The 26,660-nt window shown below is 55.7% G+C and overlaps 1 protein-coding gene across 3 annotated transcripts; it reads right to left on the minus strand.

Annotated features, from left to right (window-relative positions):
- Positions 1–310: 310 nt before the first annotated feature.
- Positions 311–24,787, minus strand: Rasa4b (RAS p21 protein activator 4B). Of its 3 annotated transcripts, XM_020156405.2 has the most exons (21): positions 24,592–24,785; positions 19,990–20,046; positions 18,590–18,703; positions 17,824–17,885; positions 16,722–16,851; positions 14,593–14,674; positions 13,831–13,962; positions 13,480–13,577; positions 12,681–12,798; positions 12,145–12,298; positions 11,885–11,949; positions 11,507–11,619; positions 11,099–11,291; positions 10,791–10,928; positions 10,123–10,267; positions 9,469–9,638; positions 6,044–6,181; positions 4,832–4,967; positions 2,421–2,541; positions 924–991; positions 311–815 (listed from the first exon to the last, which is right to left on the minus strand). In XM_020156405.2, exons 1-21 carry the CDS (start codon positions 24,654–24,656, stop codon positions 694–696), a joined length of 2,421 nt encoding a protein of 806 aa, XP_020011994.2. In that variant the 5' UTR covers positions 24,657–24,785; the 3' UTR covers positions 311–693. The 3 variants fall into 3 exon arrangements, with proteins under 3 accessions (XP_020011994.2, XP_073931789.1, XP_020011996.2); XM_074075688.1 differs by lacking the exon at positions 6,044–6,181 and having other exon boundaries at positions 24,592–24,787; XM_020156407.2 differs by lacking the exons at positions 14,593–14,674; positions 16,722–16,851 and having other exon boundaries at positions 24,592–24,733.
- Between the last annotated feature and the right edge of the window lie 1,873 nt (positions 24,788–26,660).

Here is a 26,660-nt window from a genome sequence, read left to right on the forward strand (position 1 = left end):
GCAGGGCCTTCTCCCCACCCTGCCAGCCCACAGTCTCAGCCCAGGGTGGGGCCAACTCGTGTGCATGAAGAAGGAAAGGGACACTGTGACCCAGCCCTGCTGTGCAGTCTGTTGGGACAGGGTGGGACTTGAGTGGGGCCTAGCAGCTGGGATGACAAATGGTTCCTGGCTCCAGATGGGGGGAGGGTTGTGTGGAGATATACAGAAGTTATGCTAGTGGCCCCAGTCCTTGGCCACACCCCCCAGCAGCCACTGGGGTCTCTTGGGCTCTTTCTCTCTCCCTGGGCCCCCATCCCAAGACCCCAGAGCCTTGGCAGTCACAGCAGGTTTATTGTCAGTGATAGAGCACCGTATACTTCCCAGGGGGGCCAGGCAGTGGTTTGAGGGAAGCGACAGGGTACAGGCCAGGAGTGAAGGGGAGAGAGATGGAAGTCTGGTCTCCTGAGTCCCGACCTTCCTAGGGGTGAACATGGCTAGGTCTGGCCTAGGTGGAAACTCTGGGTTGTGGGGACCACAGAGAGCAGCCAGAAAAATGGGTGCCACCTAAGCCCTCCACAGATGTCAGATGGGTGAGGATGGGCCAAAACCCTGTCCAGGAGAGCTCTAGGCCTGCCCCCCTCTGATGGTCACAGGGCCAGGACCCAGAATGCACAGGGTGTCGCTGAGCCACTGGCAGGGGTCTGGGTGCAGACCTCACGTCTGCAGCTGTAGGAGGTGGCAGGACTCTGAGGGTGGCGGGCCAGCTGGGCTGGAGCTGTGGGCCTCCTGCAGGTCCTTCAACACGAGGAACAGCTGGGCCAGGGGGTCCTCGGGTGCTGAAAGCAAATGCACTGTGAGGGTAACAGGTGGGGCCTCGAAGTTGGAAAGCCTCATCTGTTCCAGCTGGCTTGAGCCACCAAGCAAGTCCCATGGGAGGAACCTACCTTCACCAGGGCCCAAGGGCACAGGGCCTGCCTCCTCCGTGTTCCTGCTCACCTCACTGTACTTCTCCCTGTGGGGCAGGACAGAGTGAGGGACCAGTGGACAGAACCTGCCATGCTGGAGAGGCCAGGTGACCCTGTGGGGGGGGCCTCCTGAGCTAGAGGTGGCCCTTGTCCCCTCATTCTATGAGGAAGAAATAGGGGTCCAGCTGTTGGCTGCTGGTCACCTTCCACCTTCCTTCTTCCAGCCACTCCTGTACCCCCACCTCCCAGGTGGGTCAACCAGAGGCCCTTTGCAAACCAAACTGAACCAGTCGCTCTGGTTTTGCAGGGCCACCTGGCGCCCAACAGTCCGCTAGCATCATACAATGCATTTCAGTACTGGAATCTGAACTCAAGGCCTACCCCTTGAGCCACTCCACCAGCTCTTTTTTGTGTTGGGTATTTTCGAGATAGGGTCTCATGAACTATTTGCCTGAGCTGCCTTTGAACCTTGATCCTCCTGATCTCTGCCTCCTGAGTAGCTGGAATTACAGGGGTGAACCACCGGCACTCAGCTTTGTTTGTTTTTGAGAGAGGGTGTCGGGCTGGCCTGGCACTAGCAATTTTCCTGCCTCAGTCTCCCAAGTGCCAGTCACAACTGGCTGACATTGATATTTCAAGCACAGTTCTCAGTAGGGTTCACTCAGTAGGCCCTTCCAGGTCTGGTTTTCTGGATGTTTCCCTTATTCAGGCAGTCACCCAGCTCAGCCCTTCTGATCCTCTTCAGGGTGTATTCTGGGAGGGATGTGCCCCTTCCCTAAAGTCTGGAGGGGGAGGAGGGGAAAAAACAGAGGGAGGAGGAGCAGCCGCCCACTGTGCTAGGAACTATGGACGGGCAAGAGTGTGATGATGGAAACACAGCCCTTGGATTTGGCTACATGGAGTCACTGATAGGAACAGCTTGGGCAGAGAGGTGGGACAGAGCTGACCAGATGTGTTGGAAAGAGTGTGCAAGAGGGGACATCGGGGCACAGTAGAGATGACTTTCCCAAAGGTTCTACCATCCAGGAGGGATGGTTGGAGGGAAATTTAAAGTGAGGATATAATGGGGCTGGGAATGGTGGCTCATGCCTATAATCCTAGCTACTCAGGAGGCAGAGATCAGGAGGATCGAGGTTCAAAGTCAACCCCAGCAAATAGTTCAAGAGACTGTATCTTGAAAATACCCAACACAAAAAAGGACTGGCAGAGTGGCACAAGTGGTAGAGTGCCTGCCTAGCAAGCATGAGGCCCTGAGTTCAAACCCCAGTACCAGCAAAAAAAAAAAGAAGAGGAAGAAGAGGAAGAGGAGGAAGAAGGAGGAGGGAGAGGTGAAGGAGAGGGAGGAAGAGAGAGGTAACCAGCTACAACCTAGCAACCTCTAGCCTGAATCCCAGCTCCAGTCCCTGGCCTGGCAGGTTCCCAGGGCTGCACAGTTCTCCTGTGCTGGCCTCACTGTCCCAGCTTGGGCCTCCTCACCGCAGCGTGGCCTCCACGCCCAGCAGGTGCCGATAGATGAGCTGAGCCTCAAGGTCATGGTCGAGAGGGTCATTCCACTCCTGCAGGGTGACCCGAGACCGCGTCTTATCACAGCCCCCATCTGGCAGCAGAGAGACGACGGTAGAGTTACCAGAGGACCACAAGCCCACCTGCCTGGTAGAGCACATGGGGAGACTGAGGCCTGGAGAGGGACCCAGGGGCCCCCAGGGCCTGAGAAGTTGGCCCAGGTCCTGCCCATGGCTCCCCCAGCCTCACAGGGCCGGCAGTTTATCTTGGCTTCAGCTGGACCACAGGATGAGTGACCTGGCGCATGGGCATCATACACAGCTGGGGTAGCTGGGTATGTCTCTGGAAAGCTGGTGCCTACCAGGCGAGCCATTGAGTTTCGTGCCATTTTCTGGCTTTGTGACCTGGCTGAGTCACCTGCTATCTCTTAAACCTCAGTTTCTCCCCCATAAAGTGGGATATCAGACCCTGCCTCTTGGGTCACTGGATCCTGCTTCACCAATGATGAGATGTCAGTATGATGGTCACAGCCAGAGGCTCCATGGCCTTTACCATGCTGGGCTCTGGGGACTGAGGCTTGGCCTAGCCTGGAGGCCAGGGGACTCCAGGTGCCAAGTTTACTCTGCAAGGCGGGTGAGGATGATGCGGAAAATTCCAGAACTGTGCTGTTCAGTGGGGTAGCCTCTGGTCACATGAGGCTATTTAATTAAAATTGAATAAAATTTAAAAAACTAAAACCCAGTTTCTCAGCTGCAGTAGGCTTTCCCCGCTCCCTGCCCTGCCAGCCTTTCCCCTTTGAGACAGGGTCTTACTATGCAGTGGGCTGTTTGGACTTCCTTTTTATTAAAAAAAAAAAATCCTTTTTCTACTGATTCTTCTTTGAATTTGCCTGTCCTGGAAGTAGGCAGAACTGAAAATACCAACTTCTCTTCAACTACACTTCCTAGACCTGGGGACCCTGGGGCTCCTCCTTTGCCACCAGAGCTGCAGTTAGAGGGAGGAGGAACTTGTGGAAACTCTAGTGAGATATGCTTCTTCCCTTAAGATCACCTGCTGTGTCACGGCAGCGACACTTTATTGCCTTTTATTTTTTTTAATAGTGACAAAAGATGTTTCAAAGGGTATAATCTTTTTATAAAACTACTATAATGATTTACTTACATTTGATACACGTCTTTTAAAATACAATGTAAGCATATTTTGTAAATAGAGTTTGTTAGCATAAAAGACGCATACTTTTAGGGATAGCTATATATAAATAATGTTGGTCATACACTTCTCAGTATTTTCTGTTTTTTTATTTTTCAGATTTTTTATGTCGTAAGGCTGATTTTTATAGGGAATATTCTATTTGGGAATAGACTGTTATGCTTGGAATAATGTTTCTCATTGTATTTGTACTAGATATTTTCAGAGGCTAATAAAAAAAAATAGTCTTTTCCAAAAAAAAAAAAAAAATCCTTACTAGCATATATTAGTTGTTACTAGGGAGTTCATTGTGACTTTTTTTTTTCAGTACTAGGGTTTGAACTCAGGGCCTACACCTTGAGCCACTCCACCAGCCCTTTTTTGTGATGGGTTTTTTGGAGATAGGGTCTTGCGAACTATTTGTCCAGGCTGGCTTTGAACCAGGATCCTACTGATCTCTGCCTCCTGAGTAGCTGGGATGACAGGCATGAGCCACTGGCACCCAACTGTGACATTTGGCCTTGACCTTTCCATCCTCCTGCTTCTACCTCCCGAGTGCTGGGATTATAGGTATGCACCACCACACCTGGCTGTATCAGACACGTGCTGGTGGCAGGAATACTGCACCATGTGGATGTGTAACACCTCCATCATCACTGGGAGATCTAGAGGCTCCTTTCTGCCACCCCTCTAGTGCCCAAGGCCCAGGGTCCATCCAGCCTGTAGCTCTGGCATCAGGCTGCAAACTTGGGTTCATTTCTTTGGCCTCAAGTGTGTTTTTCCGAACAACGGTTCTACAAGAAGCTTCTCTGTGAGAGAAGGGTTCCCTTTCAAATGAGTTTGAGAAGTGCCAGGTTAAATGGGTTTAGAAGCAGAATTCTTTTTTTTTTTTTTTTTTTTTGGTGGTACTGGGGTTCGAACTCAGGACTTCATGCTTGCTATGCAGGTACCCCACCACTTGAGCCACTCCGCCAGCCCCAGAAATAGAATTCTTATGAGTTTCCAGGCCTCCTCAGAGACTTCAATGTATTAGTTGTGTGTGTCACACACATCATGAGGCAGTTCCCAAACCACCTGGTCACAGACCCTTTTGTGTCTAGTCAGGCTGGGAAGGCAGGGCTCAGGGTCTCTCCCAGCTGGGGACAGCAGCCTGCTGTGAACAGATGCAGCACAGGGGCCCAGGGCTCTGCTCCCACCTGTCTTATCCCTCTGGTGACAGCAGCTCCACTTGTTCCCGCTGAAGACGCCAGGGTGGTAGGAGCCCAGCAGGCCAGCGTTGTTGATGCTCACTTTGCGAAGGGCAGACAGCCATTGGTTCAGGTCATTCACACACTGCGGGGACATGTGTCCTCAAGTCACCCCCTGCAGGAAGTCCTCCCTCTCTGGATGCCATGGTCCCTACCTGTGCGCTCAACAGCTTCAGCTGAGTTAGGAAAGGCTGCCCTTTCTCTCCAGGGAGGGGACCCAGGCCAGGCTGGGAGCACGGCGTGGACAGCCAACCTTCGGCTGCACCTCAGCCATGCCCTGGGGTCTTCCAGGACCTGCCAGCTATATGTGCTGGACCTGCTCTTCCCACTTTCTTTTTTTTTTTTTGGGGGGGGGGTCGACCACTGGGGTTTGAACTCAGGGCCTCATGCTTGCTAGGCAAGCACTCAACCTCTTAAGCATGCCCCCTACCCTTTCTGATTTAGTTATTTTTCTAATGGGGTCTCAATAGTTTTTTGCCTAGGCTGGCCTCAAACTGTGATCCTCGCAATCTCTGCCTCCCAAGTAACTGGGATTACAGGCATGAGCCTCTGCAGCCATCCCCGTTATCTATTTTTAAATGAATGAATGAGTTAAGCACATGCACAGATGAGAAAGGTATCTGGGAGTACAAGCCCAGAACCACACTCAGGCCCTGTAACACAAACACCCGTGCAGCTATTCGGAAACACAATTCCCACAAATGGATACAACGTGGCTGGGCACTGGTGGCTCATCCACCAGTAATCCTAGCTTGTAATCCGAGCTATTTGGCAGGCTGAGATTGGGAGGATCAAGGTTTGAGGCCAGCCCTGGCAAATAATCTCTTGAGATCCCATCTCCAAAACAGCCAGAGCAAAATGGACGGGAGGTGTGGCTCCTGCTTTGCAAGCACAAAGCCCTGAGTTCAAACCCCAGCCCCACCCCACCCCCAAAAAAATGGATGCAACATGCAAGGCTCAATCACAGAGATGTGCCTATTTAAGCACCAAGGCACAAATGCACCTACCACGGGTGGCCACAGACACATAGGCCATGGCTCCCAGGCACACAGATTCCCCGACAACACGCACACATACGCTGCTATGCCTGGTGTGGCCGGCAGGGGGCGGAAGACTCGCTGTGACCACAGCTCCCCCGGGGCGCCCCGCCCCTCCGCACACCTTGCACTGCAGGTAGGCGGTCTGGGGCCGGCCGGCGTCATCCGTGTATATGACCTGCATGACGTGCGAGCTGCCGAAGCTCTTCTCCTCCACCTTCTCTGCGGCCCGGATGTTAGCGAGCTTCATGAGGGTGCTTTTCTACAGAGGGCAGGGAAGAGCGGCTCAGAGGCCAGGCCAGGTTGCTCCTCTCCCTGTCTCTGGCCTCACCTTCCCCTTCCATAGCACCAGGGCTTGGTAGGAAGCCCTAGAGTGCCCATGATTCCCAGGAGCCTGCTCTGTGAGTGACCAGCACAGGATGATGGTGACCAAGTGCCTGGCCAGGGGAAGGGAGCAGCCCGGGAGACAGGCGTCTGGACGCTGTCTAGCCCAGGCCTGCGGCTTTGCACTGATTCATGTCTGACCTTTGAATCTGAGACACAAGTGGGACAGGAAGAAGCTGGGGACCAGGGCTGGGGTGTAGCTCAGTGGTAGAGCACTTGCCTGGCATGTGTGAGGCTCTGGGTTCCATCCCAGCACCAAAAAAACAAAACAAAAAAACAAAATAAATACCCACATTCTGGAGGGACTCCCAAATCGGCAAAGGGAGACTCTATGTTCCCACCCCCTGCCCTGGTTCTCCTTGTTTTTTTTTTTTTTTTTTTTTTGAGGTCTTGAACTCAGGGCCTGTGCTTTCAAAGCAGGCACTCTACTGCTGAGTCACACCAACAAGTCCATTTTGCTATGGTTATTGTGGAGATGGGATCTTTGGGCTGGCTTTGAACCATGATTCTCCTGATCTTTCCCTCCTCAGTAGCTAGGATTACAGGGGTGAACCACAGGTGCCTGCCCTCCCATCAGAACTTACTGGGGGCCTCACTGTTCATATCACCGTCCCCATGGCTCTTTGGGTAACACCTGGCATCCAAGCCCCCTGGCCCCTGAGAGTCCCTCGGGGTGAGGTCTGCCAAAACATAAAGGCAGTTGTATGGTGGTGTGTGCCTGGCATCCTAGGGGATGGGGAGCTAGGAGGATCATGGGCCAGGCTAGGCTGAATATAAAGCGAGACCCTATCTCAAAAATAACCAATGCAAAAAGGTCTGGTGGAGTGGCTCAAGAGGTAGAATGCCTGTCTAGCAAGTAGGAGACCTGAGTTCAAACCCCAGTAACACATATACACACACACACACACACACACACACACACACACACACACACACAAAGTGCCAAGGGGACCCAAGGGCTGACACCTGCCCACAACTAAGGAGGCTGGGGCTGAGAGGTCACCTTGACAGAAGGTCTGTTTCAGGCCAGGCAGGCTGGGAAGAGTGCTAGGAGCAAGGACAAGAGAGATAGGCATCCATCATGGGACAAGGGACAACAGGAGAGCAACAAGTAAGAGGAAAGCTGTGCTGACATCAAGAAGCCATTATGTGGGGAGAGGGAGGGGCAGGGGGGGTAAGGGAGGGGACGGGGAGGGGGAGAAATGACCCAAACATTGTATGCACATATGAATAAAAAGAAAGAAAGAAAGAAAGAAAGAAAGAAGCCATTATGTAGCCAGGCGCGCCAGTGGCTCACAGCTGTAATCCCAGCTACTCAGGAAGCAGAGAGCAGGAGGATTCGCAGTTCAAAGCCAGCCCAGGCAAATAGTTCCCGAGACCCTTCTCAAAAAACCCTATCACAAAAAACTGGGCTGGTGGAGTGGCTCAAGGTGAAGGCCCTGAATTCAAGCTCCAGTACTTAAAAAAAAAAAAAAAAGAAGAAGAAGCCATTATGGGGTTGGAGGATGTCTCAAGTGAAGTAGAGCACTTTCCAAGCAAGTGCAAGGCCCTGAGTTCAAACTCCAATACTGCCCCCCAAAAGAAAGCCATCACAGTGGAATATTATTCAGCCATAAAAAAGAACAAAATTCTATCATTTGCAGCAACCAGGATGAAACTGGAGGACTTTATGTTAAGTGAAATAAGTCAGGCACAGAAAAACAAATACTGAGCGTTCTCACTTGTGTGTTTGGGGCGGGGAATGAAGCTGTTGTAGCCCCAAATCCAGGGCACATAAGACATGTAGAAGAGCCACCTGAGAATCGGTAGAAAGCTCAGGGGTGCTGGGTCTATGGGGAACAAACTTGAGTTTGTACTCTCTGCTGTGTTAGGGCAAAGGGGCCAAGTACAGATCAGAGAAGAAAAGCCACAAGAAAGCGAACTTCAGCTCAAGGAAAAGAACCTTATACCAGAGAGCTGCAAAGACAGAACAGGTTACAGTTATGACCATCATCTTCCCCTCGTCAGCAGCACACAGAGTCTTTAAAGGATCTTGTTGAGGTGACCCATGACCAAGGCAGACTGGACAACATGCTATGTGGGGGGAGGGGTACTAGATTCGAACTCAAGGCCTTGTGCTTGCTAACATTTGTGCCAGTTTTGCTTTTGTTTGTTTTCTCAGATAGGGACTGGCATTTTTACCCTAGCTGGCCTCAAACCATGATCCTCCTAGCTCTGCCTCCCAGGCAGGTAGATGTGAGCCTCTGTGCCCAACCAAGGAGATCTTTTAGATCCTTTTCAGCACTAACACTCCTGTCTCTTCCAGGAAGCCTTCCTTGGTTACCCCAGCTTCCCTCCCATTCTAGAGGCCCTCACTGCCCCATTCTTTAGGTTCTGGTTGGCTTCTGCCTCAAACATGCCCCCAGAACTCCAAAGTGTCAGAGTCATTTGGCTACACAGTTTTGGGGTTCCCAAGAAGCAGGCAGCAGCATTGAGGGGAAGAACCAGACTGAGGTAGATCACACTTCTACCACACCCTACCAGGTGACTTTGCACACGTCCCCTTGCACTTCCCAGCCCGGGTTCTATGAATGGGAACACCACCAACAGTCTGGCGAGGTTGGTGAGGAAGACTAGGTGCACGATGGATATTTCCAGAATGGTCACAACAGGAGACGGGAGACCTTTCCCATCAATGGCCAAACTCCTCAGGAAGGGGTGGGCTTCCCGTTGGCGTGGCCCCAACTGTCCCCCTCAGTCCTACCAGCCATCTGACTGCCACAGTTGACAATGGACAAAAACGGGGACCAGAAAGAAATTATGCGTATATGGGAAAAAAAATCTTTCAGTCCTGGAGGGACCCTTAGAGCAAGCAGCTCATCTGAGTCTTCACAGGCGGGGTACACACGGCCGGGCCTCCCTCCAGGCCTGTTTTGGTTCCTCTAAGGACCCCTTAGTCCCTCTCTGTTCTCTGATCTCCCGGAAGCATCCTCAGGCCCTCCCCTTGGCCCAGGAGCCACAGCTCTTCAGAGAGGCCCCATCCTTGAATGACCTTTAGCTGACCAGCAGCACAGACGCCAGAAGCCTGGCAGCGCACCTGAGAGGAAGGGCCCAGGTGTCTCCAGGGTGTTCAAGTCTCCCCCACCCGCCCCCGCCCCACTCGCCAGCCTTCCTCCTTTTACCCACCTTGGAGCTGGGCGTCTTGGCGAAGCTGAGGGCCTCGGTGGTGAGGAAGAAGTGGAGCTTCTTGAAGGAGGAGGATGTGAGGGGACCCTTGCCCTTGGTCCTGTGGATGAACAGCGGTCCCTCCTTCACCGGCGGTGCCTGCAAACTCAGTGTCCGCTGCAGGTCCAGCTCTGCAGACCAGGGAAGGAGGACCGAAGCAGAGCGAGTGAGCGGGGGCGGGGCTGGGGGTGGAGCAAAGCCAACAGCTGGGCTGGTGAGGGCGGGGCCATGAGCTAGGGGGCGGGGTGAGCTGAATCAGAGGCCTGGGCTCCCCCCAGTGGGCGGGGCGATGAGATTTGAGTGACGGTGGGAAGAGGGAGGGGCTAAGAGAGACACTCGGAATGATGGGCAGGGCCATTGGCCCGGGGGCGGAGCAAACGTGAACTGGAAGCAATGGGCGGGGCTATGAGCTGGGGCCACAAGCGTCCTATTGGAAGTCTGTGCAGTAGCGGGCGGAGCCAAGGCGAGGACCGAAAAGAACATGAACTCTGGGCAGGGGTGGGCGATGCCCTGGGCGGAGTGGGCAAATATAAATAGCAGGCTGTGGGCGGGGCCATGGGCCCGGGGGCGGGGCCAACAGAGGCCGTGGGCGGGGCCGCGCCTGGAAGCGCTCACCCTCCTTCTCCTCGATGTCCACGAGTTTAGTGATAAAGTCTTTCAACTGTGCCACGCCCTGGCGCACGGTGGGCTGTAGAGGCTCCATCCAAGTCTCTTTGGCCCTGGAAACCGGCGTATCCATGTTGCCCACGTTCTGGACAGCCTGGGGGTAAGAGTAGGAAGAACCAGGATTTGGGGGTCAGGGGCCTGGACACTACACCCCACTCCACTGTACTGTACAGATGGAAGGCCAGGAGGCAGATGCTCAGCCCATGAGCCTACCAAGGCTGTATGGGGGAGGAAGGGTCATTTGGATCAGGGCGTTTGAGGATTTTTGGGACCTGATCATTGAGGTTATTTGGGGCCAATCTGATTGTCTTGTTCTGGCACCTGGGGCTGGGCAGATTTGTGCAGCCTGAAGACTCAGGTTGCAAGGCCCCGGTTCACCAGACAGGCCTTGGGTTTTATAATGCACCCCTCAGACCTGTTTCCTCGTCTATAAGACGGAGCTCAGTGGAGGTGACCACCAGAAGACTTTCTAAACTGTGAAGTGCTGTGCCCATGACAGTAAACGTGGCCTCGCCACAAGGCCTTCCGGGAGCCAGCTGGGAACATTATTATCCAGGCTAGACCCCTAAGCAACACCCAGCCGGCCACATCCCGTCCCCATGTGCCCAGGTCTGCACCTTGGCCAGCAGGAGCAGGGTGCGGCTGGTGCGGGCATCTGCATGTCGCTCCCGCAGGTGGAAGAGCTTGGGCGACATGATGGCGGGAGAGAAGAAGCGCAGGCAGAGGAAACTGGTGACAGCGATGAATGGCACGTTCTGGAGGGGTGCAGAGAGCGGGTGGGTGGGGCTGGATTCCCACAAGGTCTGAGCTCCTGCATCCCCCTTCCCTTTGTCTCTGCTGCTGCCTGTCCTGTCTTCCAAACCCGACCTCCCCACCAGTCCCTCCCTCTCCGCTCGCCCCAGCTCGGTAGACACCGGAGACACACCTCGTGCTGGGAGCTGGGGAAGCGCTCGCGCACGCGCCGGAACAGCTGGCGGAAGGTGGCGCGGACCACCGCCGGGCAAGCGCGAACTGAGCGGCACAGGGCGCTCAGCAGCGCCCCCAGGTGGGCGCGCAGTGTCTGCGCACTCTGCTCCAGCACGTCGGCCTCGGTCTGCGGGCGGTGCAACCCGGAGCACCTGCGTGGGTCGCAGAGGATGGGCGGAGAGGATCGTGATCTGCGCCCCGACACACGTCGCGGGCAGGGGATCCCGGGGCCATAAGGCGCCGAAAGACATCAGCCGAGTCACGCACACAAAGACGACATACGTGTGGGCAGAGAAACGACAGGCAATCCGGACAGAAAGGGCCATAAACACACGGTTGGTGCCCCCAGGGATCACCCCTGCCTCACCCTACATCCTTCACTTCCACTTTGCTGGGGTCCAGCTCCACGTACTTCTTCTCTTCGAACACCCTCTCGACGATGGGACCCAGGATGCCGTGCAAATACCGCATCCCCGCCACCTGGGGGCCACCGCGAGCAGCATTGGTCACAGCTCCCACCTCCAGCTGCCCTCTCCAGCCACCCCGTGCAGCTTCTGCCTGCAGTATCCGCCCAGGGTGGGGCCAGATACACGACCAGGGTGGGTCAATAAACTGCTTCTCAATGAATGAATGAATGAATGAATGAATGAATGAATTTCTTGGCTTTCATGAGCCCTAGCCCAGAGACAGAACTGGCTTCCCTGAACCTTAGTGTCATCTTTTACAACATATCATGTAACCTCACCTTCAGGAAAGACTCCATGGACTTTGAGGCCAGAGAGTTGCTTCGGAACAGGGTGTTGGCCTCACCTGTGAGCAGAGGTTCCAGTGGGCAGGGGACTGGGACAAGACTTTGGGGGAAGGAGGACAGAAGACCTTGGGGCTGGGGTCTCTAAGTAGCTCCCAGTAAAGGGTTCATTAGGCCTTGACTTTCTCTGGGACTCATCAGTCTGCTACAGAGGACCCCCTCCACCCTGCCTGGGACCAGCTCCTCCCAGGTCTCACTGGTACGACTCAGCTCCAGCTGAAAAAGCAAGTCCAGAAAGTCCTTAGCCAGCCCCTGCCCCAGGAAGAGCTTGAGCAGGTTGTTGGCCACCTCCTGACGGCACTCGGTGCTTGTGGTCTCCTCGATGATTTGGATCAGCTGATGATTTGGATCCTGGAGGAGGCAGCAGGGAGAGGCAGGGCTGGGAGATGAACAGGGAAACAGGAAACCCCCTCTCCCCCCACTCCCCACCCCACCCCATCTACACACACTCTGAGGACCTCAGAGCACCAGAGGAAGAGTGGTTGGGGATTAGGCCTGGGCACTGGCTAGCTCCTTGGCATCCCTGGACTCAGTTTGCTTCTCTGCAGAATGGGTTTATTCTATTATACTTTACAGTACTGGGGATGGAACCCAGGGCTTCATTCATACTAGGCAAGTGCTCTAACCACTTGAGCCACAGCCCTAGCCCTGCAGAATGGGTTTAGAAGGACAGAGAGGGCTAGTGGACCGCCCCTGGGCCCTCCCAACATCCATTCCCCCTAGGCCTCCTCACCTGGGTACCCAGCTTCACTTCTCGGCACAGCAGCTGCACCAGGGGCTGGTAGCAGCCAGATGGCAGCACTGTCTCGTCCCTTAGCCGCACCTCCAGCTGCAAGGAGCCCAGGTTGCCCCTGGAATGGGCAGCCTGTGACCTCTCCACCAGGAATCCAGGCCACCCTGGGCTGCACCCCTCCAACTGCCTCACAGTCTCTCTGCTCTGGCCCTCCAGCTGCCCTACTGTTTTCTCTGTTGGAAGGCCCTTCCTGCTTCCATACCTGTGGAAACTCCATCCATCTTCAAGGTCTGACCCCCTGCCCTCCAGACTCCTCAGGAGTTGACTCAAGGCTTCTCAACCTCACATGTATAAACTCCCAGGCAACAGTGCCCTCACACGTATGCTTATTCCAGAAGGAAATCCCCAACCCTTCTAACAACTGAGACTCAGGGAAACTGAGGCTCAGGCAGGTTAAGCAACTTGCCACAGTGGATCTAACCTTCAAACATTCTTGCTCTGACCCCTCCAGGTGAGGACACTTGCTAAGGCTCAGGAAGACTGACTCTAGGGACTGTCAGAGTTCTACAGGGAAACCATAAAGGGAAAGGGTCTGAGGGTTTTCCAGAAAACTGAAAGCAGGAGTCCTGTGTAGCTCTTCAGGAAAAGTCCCACCTGGATGAGAAGGGTCCTAGCTTGGTGGACAAGTGAAACTTGGGGACTGTGTCCCCTGACCCCTAACCAGCCACCTACCCTGCCTGCACGAAGCCCCAGCTCTCAAATCCCAGCCCTCACCCCAGGGCCCAATGCTAGCACTCACTCTCCCTGCCGCCGCAGGCTCTTGGACTGGTTAGGCTGCAGCCGGAACCAGCCCTCTTCCTGCTGGGCTGCACAAAGCTTCTGCATATTGACCACCACCTGGGAACAGGGGAGGCAGGGGCCAGGACACTCAGGTCTCTTCCTGGCCATGTGTCACTCTCTTAGGGTGGGGGACACATTGCAAGGGGTCTCCAGCACCAGTGGGCGAAGAAGACAACTGCTGGTCCTAGGGACCCCCAGGCTCGCACTTCTGGTGAAGTGGAGAGAGGTTCCCAAAGGTGGAGTGGCTGGAATGGGTGCCAAGTGCTGCAGGTGGCAGGTGTAGCCTGAGTGAAGGGTGGGGAGTGCTTACTTTGCCTAGAAAGTCATTCCGGCTGACAAGGTCCCAGTCCCAGGCTTCCACGCACAGTGCCTCTGTGGCCCCGTCCTCCAACTCAAATTCAAATGTCTCGTTCCAGCGTGGGTAGCAGGATTTCTTCACTACCTACTCAGAAAGGGGCAGGTGTGGGCTGGAGGCGTGGCTCAAATGAGCACATGCCTGGCCAGCTCTAGGCTCTGAGTTCAAATCCCAAGGAAGGAGGGAGGAAGGAAGGGAGGGAGAGAGGGAGAGAAGGAGGGAGGGATGAAGAGGGAAGGAAAGAAATAAAGAAGGAAAGAAAAAGAGCAGGAATGGGATTTGCTCTACAAGACTCCCCAGGCCCAGCTAAGGGCACCTGCAGAGGTTAAAACTTCCTGTCCAAGACCCCACCCACTTAATGGATGGGGAAATTGAGGCCCAGAGTGGGGAAGGGACCTGTCCAAGGCCACAGAAATAATGATCTGGACACCCTCCCTCAGGCCTGTGTCTGCTTCCAGAGGCGAGCGAGGCAGATGGGGAAGCTGTAGACTTTGGGGTTAGACGCCAGCTGTCTTGATGCCCTCCTTGTTTCTCTTCACCATGGCTGGGCAGGGCCGGGCACCCCTACATCCCCTCAGAGCGGTTGCCAGTTCTCTGAGCCTTCTCTGGAAGACGGTGGTGCCATCCTGACCTCACGGGTGATGGCGAGGAGGCAATGGCGTGGCTGGAGATCCCTAAGTCTCCCTGCCCCCCTCTCCAGCCCCCTGGCTTCCTCACCGAGGTCTCCTGTGTCCGGCCCTTGTAGCGCACTCGGACAAAGGGGTCAGATGCACCATTTCGGTCCTTCGGGGCTAGGTCCCTGGTGATGGGATGGGGACAGCAGGTTACTCACTAGTTACTGGGGTACCCCTGTCTTCACTGCCAGGTGACCACGCCAGGCTGGAAAGACCTGGGTTCATCTGGTCACTGCAAAGGTGGCTGCCTGATCAGCGCCTCTCCCCTTTCCCTACTAAACCAAAAAAAAAAAAAGAGGAGGCGCTCACTCTCTTCTGATTGGGCAGAACTTAGGCCACGCCCCCGGGAGTACTGGCCACGCCCCCGGGAGTACCCCTGGCCACGCCACGCCCGCTGCTCCAGGAGCAGTCAGCAATGGTTTGGAGAAGATCACCCCCATCCCCACCCCCCAGAGGCTTAGCGAGCTGATGGGCCTGCCCCAATAATGGCCCCAGCTTGGGGTTGGTGATGTGCGACCCTGGCCAATCATCCCTCTCTCCATTCCGGTCCCCGCACTCCCTGCTCTGCTCTGGATCCCCCTGGAGGACAACAAAGCCACCCTTCTTCTATTTGCTATAAATATTCTTGCCTGTTTTTTAGCCGTTAAACCTCTCACACCTGTCTCCCTTTCTCTCTCGTAACAGTAAGAGACTGCGGGTGGAGCTCAGTGGAGGAGCGCTTGCCCGAGCATGCGCAAAGGCCCTTGGTTCTACCTCCAGCGTGGCAAAACAAAACTGTCTACGAGAACAAAAAGATCTGGGCCTGAGACTCTAGCCAGAATAATAAGGAGATGTTTTCTTCCCCCTGCAACAAACGAGGGTTCTTAAGGAGTACCAGCGGAGGACAATAGAGGCCAGGTCCTGGCCTGTCTTGACTGAAAAGGGGACATAGCTCTCCCCTATAAGGACTTGCTAAGAGGAGGTCAAACTGGCCCACCCACTGTGTTCCCACTAGCCTCCAAGAGTAGAGAGAGGTTCTTGTAGAGCAGGAAGGGGTGTGTGTGTGTGCTTTGTCATTTCCTAACTCCAGTGGGTAGGGATGGAGATGCCAGGATGGGGCAGTGATGTATGCATGTGTACACGTGTGCACACGTGTGCCCCAGACAGCCTGGTGCCAAGGAAGGCTGAGGCTGGAGGTGGGCAGGGCCTGGAATGAGTGAGTGTGGGTGTGGCCTGTGGCTTTGCAAGAGTACAGTCCCCCGAGGCAGAAAATAAAGCCAGGGACTGCCACAGGATCCCCCATGGATCCATCACCAACCCAGATCCCTCATTTCCAGGAGAGACTCCTTCCTCCCAGAGCAGCACCTTAGCTGTGCGGTGTTGGCTGGCTAGAGGCTGCCCACTGACTCCAGGAGCTGGGGGACTCTAGGGAGAGGGCTAGCGCCAGAAGGGAAGATGCCTGTAATGGACTGGAGTGTGCATGACTCACACCCAGGCCCAGATGAGTGGGGCCTGCAGCTAAAAATACCCTGGTGCTGGGGGATGGGGGGGTGGCCCTGTCACAGGTGACTCAGGCCCACAGAGCCAAGCAAACCACTGTCCCTCCTAGGGAGAGCCACCCACACACCGTCTGGAGATTTCAGTGACAATTTTAACCCCTTACCCCACCCAGTATGAACTTGGTACACACACCAAGCCAAGTTCATACTGGAATCAAGCCAGGGGAAGCCCAACACTAGTACTGGGGTGCTGGGGCCGTTTGAGCACAGTTCGGGGTCCGCCTTTGCCTCTGTTCTATGATGCTAGAATTTCTACTGTTAGAACCTCATTCCTTCCCTGAAGGACCACATGCCTAAGTGGGGGTTACCTAGGTATCATCAAGTCAGGACCACCTCCTCAGACACACACACACCCTCTCCTTCTCCCCCCTCCCTCTTCCCTCTCTCTCTTCTCTCTCTCTCCTCTCTCTCAGACAGGTTCTCACTATATAGCCCAGGCTGGCCTTGAACCTGCGATCCTCCTGCCTCAGCCTCTGGAGTGCTGGGATTACAAGTATGCACCCCAACCTCTCTTTTGAGAGCAGACTTGAATGGAAGAAGGCCCAGGGATAGGTGGAGGAGAGGAGGCTCAGCCTCCACAATGGGCTCCCCAGATTCATGGGGCACACACTATCTGCTCCCCCCAACATCTCACCTGGCCTCCAGCACAGAACAGCGCAGGTGGCAGCCTCGGGTCCCCCGCACAACCTCCAGCCTCAGATGGATCTCGCCCTGCACCTCCTCATTGGGGTCTACTTCCATCAGGTGGGCCCAACCGCAGAATCCTGCAGAGCTGCCGCTTAGCCAGGGGCCTGGTTGGCTCCTCCACACCCTCCACTCTCAGCCCTGCCAGCACCACCCCCCAGAATCCTCTTGAGCATTTATGAAGGAGGGCTGTTACCCCAGTGACAGAGGGAGAAACTGAGCATCAGCACTTGGAAGAGCTGGGATTAGGATCTAAGTCAGTGGCCCAGGGCCTGTGCCCTCATTATGGGGCCACATTGTGTTTGGTTGTCCCGATCTTCATTTGTGTGCCACTGCTCTCTCTCTTCAGCGGCTTCCCCTCGGACTGCTGGGAAGGGAATCTGAGGCCCAGATTGGGGAGCTACAAGGGCTTGGGAGGCCCAGCATCACTGGAGCACCTGGACAGCTGGGGCCTCAGTAGAAGAGGCCTCTGGCCTGGCAGGGCCAGAAGCTGCATGAGTCAGCAGAGCCTGCTTCCACCCGTCTGTAACCCTTCCAGCCTCACAGACAGGAGCAGGTGCATGCCGGGGGAGCCATGAGAGGGTCACAGAGGCTCAGGTGGCAGAGCCTGAAGCATCCAAGAGCTCTTGGTCTGACCTCTCAGAAAAGCCCAGAGAAGGCAAGACCTGCTTTAGGTCACACAGCACCTCAAAAGAAGGTTTGCATTCCAGAATTCATCCAAGGGTTCTCCTGCCTGGACCAGCTTCAAGCCAACCTGTCAGGCTTAGGAGAAATGGGCAGTGGGGCGCACACAGGTGGAGGGGATCACACAGGATACAGGAGTTGACCCAATGGGGAGGAAGGCTCCCTCCACCTCAGCCCCTTCCCTGCAGAGGCCTTGGTCCTTTGACCTAGGGAAGGGGCATCCCAGGCAGAACCTGGGTGTACAGGGATGTCCAGAGGGAGGGCCTTGGTGCAGGAGGGTGGCCAAGGGCTGGGCAATCCAGTTGGGGGAAGTCCAGCAGGGGAAGGGAAGCAGGAGCCAGGGTGGGTTCCCTCCTGTGCATTCTTACCCTTGGGGTGAGAGGCCAGGATGTCTCTTGTGAGGCAGACTTTGCCGATAACGTCGTCCCGGCTAGGGGTGGACATGGGAGTTGGTGCTAAGCAGAGCTGTGGGACCTGTTCTCTGGGAGCCCAGCATGCCCTCCCCCAAACACAATAAGCTCAGGGCCCTCTGTGGGGATCAGGAAGATTGATACCCTACAGGGCAGCCCAACAGAGCTGGACCCATGACCCTTGTGTTGGATTCTGGGTACTCTGCTGGATGTGTGACATTTCAACACATGGACCTGAGCACCTGCCCAGCTCGTGGCCTCTCGGTGCCCATTTCTTTCTTTCTTTTTTGGGAGGGGGTGGGTCTGGGGTTTAAACTAAGGGCTTCACACTTGCAAAGCAGGTGCTCTACCATTTGAACCACACCTCCAGTCCATTTGGCTCTGGTTATATTATTATAACTTTTTTTGGAGATGTTGTCTCGGGAACTATTTGCCCAGGCTAGCCTTGAATACTGATCCTTCCGATCTCAGCCTCCCAATTACAGGCATGGGCCACAGGTGCCCGACAAGGGTAGCCATTTCTTAGTTTGTATCTCCATGCCCCTGTGGACATGCACACGTGTGATGCACATGCATCCACACTCACACCCTCAGTCCTGCCTCCTCCCAGGCCCTCAGGGCTCCTCTCTCTCTCCCTGGCAAGCCGCAAAAAGGATGCAAAGGGACCAGCAGCCCCAACAGTGGCACAGACTGGAGTCCCAGCTGCAGAGCAGGGCACACCCACCTGAGAGCATCCTCATCCATGACGTAGAAGGCCACAGCGTGGAACGTGGGGGGCAGGTGCACTTGATACTCCTCGCCCCAGAACGGGCACAGGGTCTTCCACACAGTGGCTGTCCTATAGGAAAGGACCCTCAGCACCTGCCCAGGCCACCCCCATCTTGCTGGGGAGGCAAGATAGGGCTGTGTGACTTGAGCCCACCTTCAAATGGCTCAGTGTAGGACACTTTTTCCTCTTCCTAAACCCACTATCCACCACCAGTCCTTATTCCCTGACCTTCCTGTCTGCCCTGGACAGGGCATGGGCCCTTTTACACTTGGCTACACAGGTGGCAGTAGCTGGCCTCAGGTCACACAGCAGGAAAGGGGCAGAGCTGTGGCCACAAGTCATCCTCCCAACCTCACCTAGCTCTGGCTATAGCCCCAAGATCAGCCCCTTCAACTCACAGGACTCAGCCGGGCATGTGAGTGGGAAGAGGGGAAGCACAGCTGAAGCCTCCCCAGACCTGGATGAAGGCACAGGGGACCACCCTCGCCCCACTACTTTTCAGGCAGATTATGGGGACTCTGAGGCTTTGGTTCTCCTCCACGTAGGAGATAATCAGAACCACTACGTCCCTCTCCCCACTTGGGTCTGGAGAAGGGCTGGTCCCCACTTGCAGGCAGGGAAGAACCATGAGTCCGGTGGCTTTGGCTAGGGGTCAGCGATGACTGCTCAGATGTGCAGTACAACTGAGAAGCTCTCCCCCTGAATTTGGAGGCAGGGGCCTTGATGAAAGAGAGGACAGGACAGCAAAGACATGTCCAGAGATCGTGGAGACCATGCAGGAAGGGGCACCCAGGGGAAGTGACCCTTCCTGGGGAGATAGTTGCCGTGGGACTCTACCATGGACAGGGACCCCAAATCAGAGCAAGAGAACAGGCTCAGGCTCTGGGGCCAGCCAGACTTGACTTCCAGTCTGGGTTTGCCACTTAGTCATGTGACATTGGACAAGTGACTTATTGTGAGCCTCAGTTTCTCATCTGTAAATGGGTTTTAATAGTACAGTATCTAGCTCACTGTAATGAATCAAGTGAGCTCGCAAAGGGCTTGGTGCAGACAACACTTCATAAATGATAGCGTTGTGACTAATTGTCACCACGGTCTCAGTAAAGGTGACAAAGACGAACAGAGAGAGGCAGGTAGGAGGTCCTTGGCTACGAGCCCAGAAGCAGGCAGAAGATAATTCCTGGACCAGCGATAAGGTCAACGATTAGTCATACGAATTATAGGTGGGTCTTAGCTCCTAGCTGCTGTGTCAGGACACGATGGAGGTCCCAGGGGTCAGGGGGGTCGCAGCCCTCACCCTCTCCTCCTGGATGAGGGAGATCCGCCCGCCCTTGGGCCTGGGGTGGGGGTAGTACCTGATGATGGGCTCATTGTTCACCTTCACGATGCAGTAGGGGTCGCTGCTGCCGGTGCTGCAAGACAGACGGGCGAGGGGCGGGGCTGGCGGGGAGGGCCGCTGGGGGCGGGGCGGGGGCGGGGCCTCCTGGGCAACCCCCCCCTCCCCTCCCGCCCACCCCCGCCAGGGATCCCTGGAAGAAGGGAAGACAGCGGAGGTGGAGGCAAAGTCCTGGCTTGGAGCCCAAAGGTTCCCCAGGCCTGAACATGGGCCCCTCCGTCACCGGGGGGGCGGTGAAGGAAAGGCAGGACGCGCAGGGGCGGGGACGCGTCACTGCTCCTCCTTCCTACCCACTCTCACCTCACTCCACCTCTGCTGGGAGCCGGGTCCTAACAACAGCGCCAAGCTTCTCCCAGCGCCCCCCCTCGACACCAAACTCCAGCCCTATGCGGTGTCCCTGCTGCCTGGACTGTACGCAGTCCCCTCCTCTAAGACGGACAAGGAGAAAGGGCTCCCCTGGGGTCCCGCTGCTTCCCACCCCCCATCATGCTTCACCCATCCCAGTCCTGGTATCACCTGCTTCCTCCACTCTGACCTGAGGGTCAACACCACTTGTGTCCCCAGGGTCCAGCACAGGGCTTGGCACAAGGGGGGTGGGGAATCTTCTGAGCACTTACTGAATTAATGAATGAATGAGTAAATAATGAACGAATGGCCAGATTTGCCCTCCAGAGCTCTCGCGCTGAAAGGAGGGATGGGGAAGGCGAGCTCAGGACTGCTCAATGCCCCTGTCTCAGGTTGGGGGGCTCATGGGGTTGAGAGGGCCTCAGCCAGGCCAGGGCAGAAAAGACAGAGTGGAACTGGGGTCAGGTGTTGGTTAAAAGGAAGTGTATTTATATGTTAGAAGCTGGGGAATTTTAACGTCCACTTCCCAGTTCTCTAACGTGCCTCTTCTGGCAGAGGACGCCATCAGGGTAACATTTCCAAAGCCCTGACGAGGGACAGGAAATGCCTGCCAAGACTTTGGCACCTGGGAAGTGGGAGCTGTAATTCCAGCTTATGGGTAGCTGCCCTGGGTCAGGACATCAGAAGGCCAACCTCTGGGAGGTGCTCGGTAGAGCTGCTGAGACTCTGTCCCCCTTCCCAAGATCAACCAAGAGCCTCCTTCTCCTGTGAACCCCTGTGACCACCCCTGCTTGTGTCACCAGCTCAAAGCTGGCGTACTCCAGGCCTCAAGTGATCAGGCCCCTGTGTGCTCCAGGTGATACATTCGGCTGTCAGCCCCAGGAGCTGAGTATGTATTTATACAATGAGGAAGAAGAGGTCAGTGCCAGCTGAGGTGACAGAGGACCTTTAGGGGCTGTGCCCCTCCACAGGGTTCCCTCTGCCCTGCTATAGGCAGGGATCCTGTGTTCATCCCTTTGAGACCAGCATGGTCCACTAGGCAGCTGTGAACTTGGCAGGCAGGATACCACAGTCAAAAGCTGGAGGCAGAGACAGAGCCCAGGTGTGCAGGAAAGTGATGACTAGGGGACTGCACCACAGTGGGAGGGGGCAGTGCCAAGAGTGGGCTGAAGCCAGGTGTAAAGACAGCCCCTGGGATATGTCTCCTGCCAGTGTTCTCCCCTCTAATGCGGGCCCTTTTTGCTTTAGTTATTTTTCAGGTAGGGTCTTGCATTTTTTGTCTAGGGCTGGCCAGGACCTCAATCCTTTCCACCTATGCCTCCTGAATAGCTGGGGTTACAGATGTGAGCCATGGTGCCTGGTACCCTCTCCCACTTTTCCTTCCCCAAGCCAGCAGCCAATGGGCCTGGCCTGGCTACTTGTGGGCCCCTATATTTAGGGTCTTGGCAGTTTCTAGGCTGTGGAAGAGGAAGGAGAGGACAAACCCCAAAATAGCTCTGGGCCTGTCCCCAGGGCCAGTGGTGTGGGAGCGGGTGGGTCACTGGTCACCGTGGGACTAGCCTTTTGCCCAGTTACTCAGGTATATAGGGATGGGAGACAGTGAGAGCCAGGAAGGTTCTGAATGTTGCTGGTGATGTGTCCCAAAGAGGAATAAAACCTCACACGTGGACGTGGCAGGGCAGCAGGTGGTAGCTGTGTGAGGAAGGTCTCTACTCAGAACTGTCTCACTCAGATGGGTCACTAGGAGAGGCAGTGAGCTCCCCATCCTCAGAAATGTGTAAGCCTGAGGGGATACTGCTCAGGAGACAGGACTGGGCTGGCGAGCTGGGTTCACCATCACCCTTGCCATGGTTACTGGCTGTGGCCTCTGGCTGCCTGTTGGCTCTGCAGTCAAAAGCCTGTCCAATCAATCCCATTGCAAGCGTGCAGCAGCAAGATCTGAATCCTGACTTCACTGCCTGCCTGCTGTGGGAGTGTGGCAGATGACTTCTATACCCTGAACCTCAGTTTCTCCATCAAATGTACCTTATACAGTTAATAAGAGACCCAACAGAAAGGTCCTCAGCACCTCTTATTCTCTTCTATTGTGGGCCAGGTGTCTCAGGGTACCAGCTATACCAAGACAATGAATCACAGTCCCTGTCCTCTCAGTTGGCAGGGACAGACAGTCCTTGAAGGGGCAACTGCTACACTAAGGTCTTCCCTCAAGCTGACCAAAGTGCTGGAGTCAAGAACAGCTGTCAGGAACCTTGCCCGAGACACCAGGGAAAGCCATGGGGAGGAGGGAACATTTGAAAAGGGTACTGAAGGATGAAGAGGAGTTTTCTGGAGGACTCTGAAAGGGACTGCAGAAGGCAGAAGTCCCTAACATGCAAAGGTAGGGCTGGGAAGGGCAATATCCCAAATATGGGGAAGCTGGGCTTAAGAGACAGTTGGTAGGTCAGAGCTATGTACAATAGCCACCATGGGGCAGGCTGGTCGTGAGGGGTGTGACAAGAGGTGAATGGGACCAGCAGTGGGGCAGGGAGAGGAAAGAGATTCTGAAGACAGAACCAACAGGACCGGGTGGTCCCTCCCCAGGGAGGGAGGCCCCTAGCCCAGAATCCTTGAGCTGCTGGGGTAGGGTGGGGGCAGGGAATTGGGCACCTGGTTTCCCAGGTAGGTGCAGCCCTAACAGCTTCAGCACCCTGGGCTGGTGACAGCCTAGAGCCAGGCACTAGGGCCAGCTGCTGCGGGGATGAGGAGGGAGGCGACAGACAGAGGGGCTGCTCCTCCCAGCTGCCACCAGCCAGAGGAGGCCAGGATGACCTAGTTACTAGTGCCTGGGTGTGTGTGTTGGGGGGGGGTGTACTTGGAGGGGGGGCCTGAGGGCTGAGACCCTTCTCAGAGCTTATCTACCTCCTCCCGTCGGAGAGACCTCATTCCCAGCTTGTGCCCCACCCCCTCCCACGCACAGAGAAACCCACCTTGAGATGGCCCACCCCCTCCCTCACCATTGCCATGGCAACTGCTGAGCTGGGCCTCCTCAGGCCCAGGGGGCCTTGAACTGGAACCGCTTCTGGCGCTGAGCGTTCTGGGAAGCTCAGAGCAGCCACTGTGCCTGCAAGGAGGGAGAGGTGCCCTCGCGCCCTCCTCCTGGCTCGCCACTTCTCTGCATCCGGGAATCCGCTAAGGATCCCCAGGGGCAGGGAAGCTCTAGCCCAGACTTTGGACCCTAGCTTCCACGGGGCTCTCCTCCCCTCCTCCAGGTAGCCAGAGGCCCTTTAGCTCTGTGCCTTCCACCTCTCCCGCTAGTGAGACTTCAGAGCCCTGGTTCGCAGAAGGGGAAACTGAGCAAGGAGCCGTCTAAGGCTGCACATCGGAAAGCAGGGAGCACAGCCAGGACAGGACCAGGACTGGGACAGCTCAGCCCTAGGATCTATGAAAAGGGAGGGACACGGGACCTTTGAAAGCTTCTAAAATCTGGCCAGGGACCAGGGGAAATGACACTGTCTGGGAAAGATGTCACTGCCAGTTAGGAGCCCTAGACTCAAGACCTTGCTCTGCCACCGGGAGCCAGCATTCATGCCTCTTTTTTCTCATCTATCAAATGGAACGGTGAAAGCCGCTCTGCTATAGGTGATTGAGGGCATTAAAGGGATGGCTGCGACAAAGGCGAGAGCACAAGCAAGGGTGACTACCGGCACCCCCAACCCCCGCATCTTGCACCCAGTCCTGGCCCCTTGATTTATATCCCTTTCTTTATGTTAGTCCCTCCCTGCCCAAGTGCACAGCAGGAAGTCCCGGGACAGCCCCTGGCCCCAACGCGTTTCAGGTGCCCGCTTGGGATACTAGGGGCTCCCGGATTATTGAGGAAGACCTGTTTCTAGGGGGTACCCCGCCCCTTCCAGCCACACCCTGGGCAGTGCTCCCTGCGATGCACTCCTGAGCCAGCCCCTGTCCTTCCAAAGCCCCTTCTCAGATCGCCGCCCGTCCCCCCATCCCAGCCCTCACTGACACTCCCCCCGGCATTGTCCCCCCCTGTCCGGTGGCCCCAAAAAATCTTTGCTGTCCTCATTTTCCCTGCCAGTCACCCTCTGAGGCCACACACGCCACACCCCTCGCCAATGCTCTACTTGTGGGTGGGCCGTGTGGACCCCGGAAAGGTCAGGTGTAAAAGGGGGGGACAGCGCCCCTCCCCAGAAAGTTGGGGGCGCCCACCCCTGGCCGCGCTCACATGTCCTTGGCGGGCAGGTTCTTCCCCTCTACGATGCGGATGGACAGCGAGCTGCGCTTGGCCATCGCGGGTCCGCGTCGCGGAGGCCTGGCTGGGGAGAGCCGGACGCCGGGTTCCAGGGCTGCGGGCGACCGGCTGGAGGCTACAAGGAGGGGAGCGCGGGGGCGGGGAATCACTTCCACTTCATTCACCCCCGCCCCCGCCCCCGCCCCGCGAGCCGGCCCGGGAGGGGCGGAGCCTGCCTGAGCCTCGGCGCTCATTGGTTTTCTGCAGCGGAGAGGGGCGGGGCCCTGCGGAGGCACGGAGGTGGGGCCTGAGGACGCCCCTGGGAGGCCTAAGCTCCAGGGAACGCGCGGTGGACCGTGTGTAAGTACCCAGGCGGTACTCGGTACTCGGTACACAAGATGATCTAACTGTGTGGTTGGGGACCAGCGAGGAGGAGGCACTTACCCTGCACGCCGGGATCGCCCCAGCCACCCAAATCCGTGCGTGGGAGACCTCACATAGGTGTGAGTTGAATGAATGAGCGATCTACAGTCTTTGCAAACAGTGTAGTAGTGCTAAATCAGGAGGTGACAAGCCGGGTCATCCCAGAGGCTTGGGGACCCCGGATCTAAAAGATGATTTTTTTTTTTTTTGAACACCTGGTCTGGGCAGAGGGTTTTTTCTCACTGGTCATTTCATTTATTACTCTCACACTCTTCTAGTGAGAAGATGACCTCCTGGGGGTCAGGAGGTCACACAGGTGGCCCAAGGCAGAGCCACTGAAGTAATGGTGGCTTCAGATCTTTCCACTCGCACAAGGTCAGGTCCTTCACCCAGACTCTGTCCAGAGCTGAGTGTTTGGAATTGTCCACATTCATGTTCCCTCCCCACAGTCTGAGCCAGGCACAGCAGCAACTGTCCCCTCTCTACCTCCCCTCACCCTCATCTGCCATTGTCCCAAGCATGACTGTAAACTTGAGTTCCAGACTCAGCTCTGCCACTTCCTTGCTGGGTAGCCCTGGACAGCTTACAAGCTTCTGTGAGTGGCCTGGTTGGATCACCTGCAAAGAGGCGATAGCAGTGTAGAGTGCTTGCCTAGCATGTGCAAGGTCCTGGGTTCAATCCCCAAAACTGCAGCAACAAAAAAAGCCCAGCACTGGTGGCTCATGTCTATAATCCCAGCTACTTGGGAGGCTGAGATTGGGAGGATCAAGGTTCGAGAGCAGCCTGGGCAAATAGCTCCCGAGACCCCATCTCCACAAATAACCAGAGCAAAAATGGACGGGAGGGGTGGCTCAAGCCATAGAGTGCCTGCTTTGCATCACAAAACCCTGAGTTCAAAAACCCCAGTCCTATTTAAAAAAACAAACAAACAGGTGAGAGCAGCAGTAACACCTGCCAAAGATATGCAAGGGATAGCGTAGGTGAGGGGTCAGTATAGGATCTAGTTTTGATAATACTCTGATTTCCTTTCTTATTTTGCAGTACTGGGATTTGAATTCAGGGCCTCCTGCTTGCCATTTGAGCTGTGCCCTTTTTTGCTTTAGTTTATCTTTCAGATAGGGCTTCTTGCTTTTTGTTTGGGCTGGTCTTAAACTTTGATCTGCCCACCTCTGCCTCCCGAGTAGCTGAGATTACAGGAATGGCCACCACGTCTCACTTCCAGCTCTAATTTAACCAGAAAGGGATTCAGTATATGGTTATGGAGTCCGTCACAAAATCTTTGGGAGGGATAGAGAACCAAGTCCAAAGGCCACACATAGCCAATGACATATAGCCCCAAATCACATCCCAGAAGTAGCTTGGTGCAGACATGCCCTCTGCTGGCCCTGGGGACAGGCCCCTTGTCACCAACACTGAACACTGTCCTCACCATGAGGCTGAAAAGCCAGCGGCAATGGTCAGCACCTGGGCTGGGAAGCAGGCCCCTGGAAAAGAAGGGGGTTCTCTTTGGGGCAGCCCAAAGAGTGACAATAAGAACTGGTCATGGTGGCTCACACCTGTAATCCTAGTACATCGGGAGGCAGAGGTAGGAGGACCAATGTCCAAAGTTGACCTGGGCAAAAGCATGAGCTTCTTGCTGA

The sequence above is a fragment of the Castor canadensis genome, chromosome 6, assembly GCF_047511655.1.
Source record: "Castor canadensis chromosome 6, mCasCan1.hap1v2, whole genome shotgun sequence".
In the NCBI taxonomy this organism is placed as follows: domain Eukaryota; kingdom Metazoa; phylum Chordata; class Mammalia; order Rodentia; family Castoridae; genus Castor; species Castor canadensis.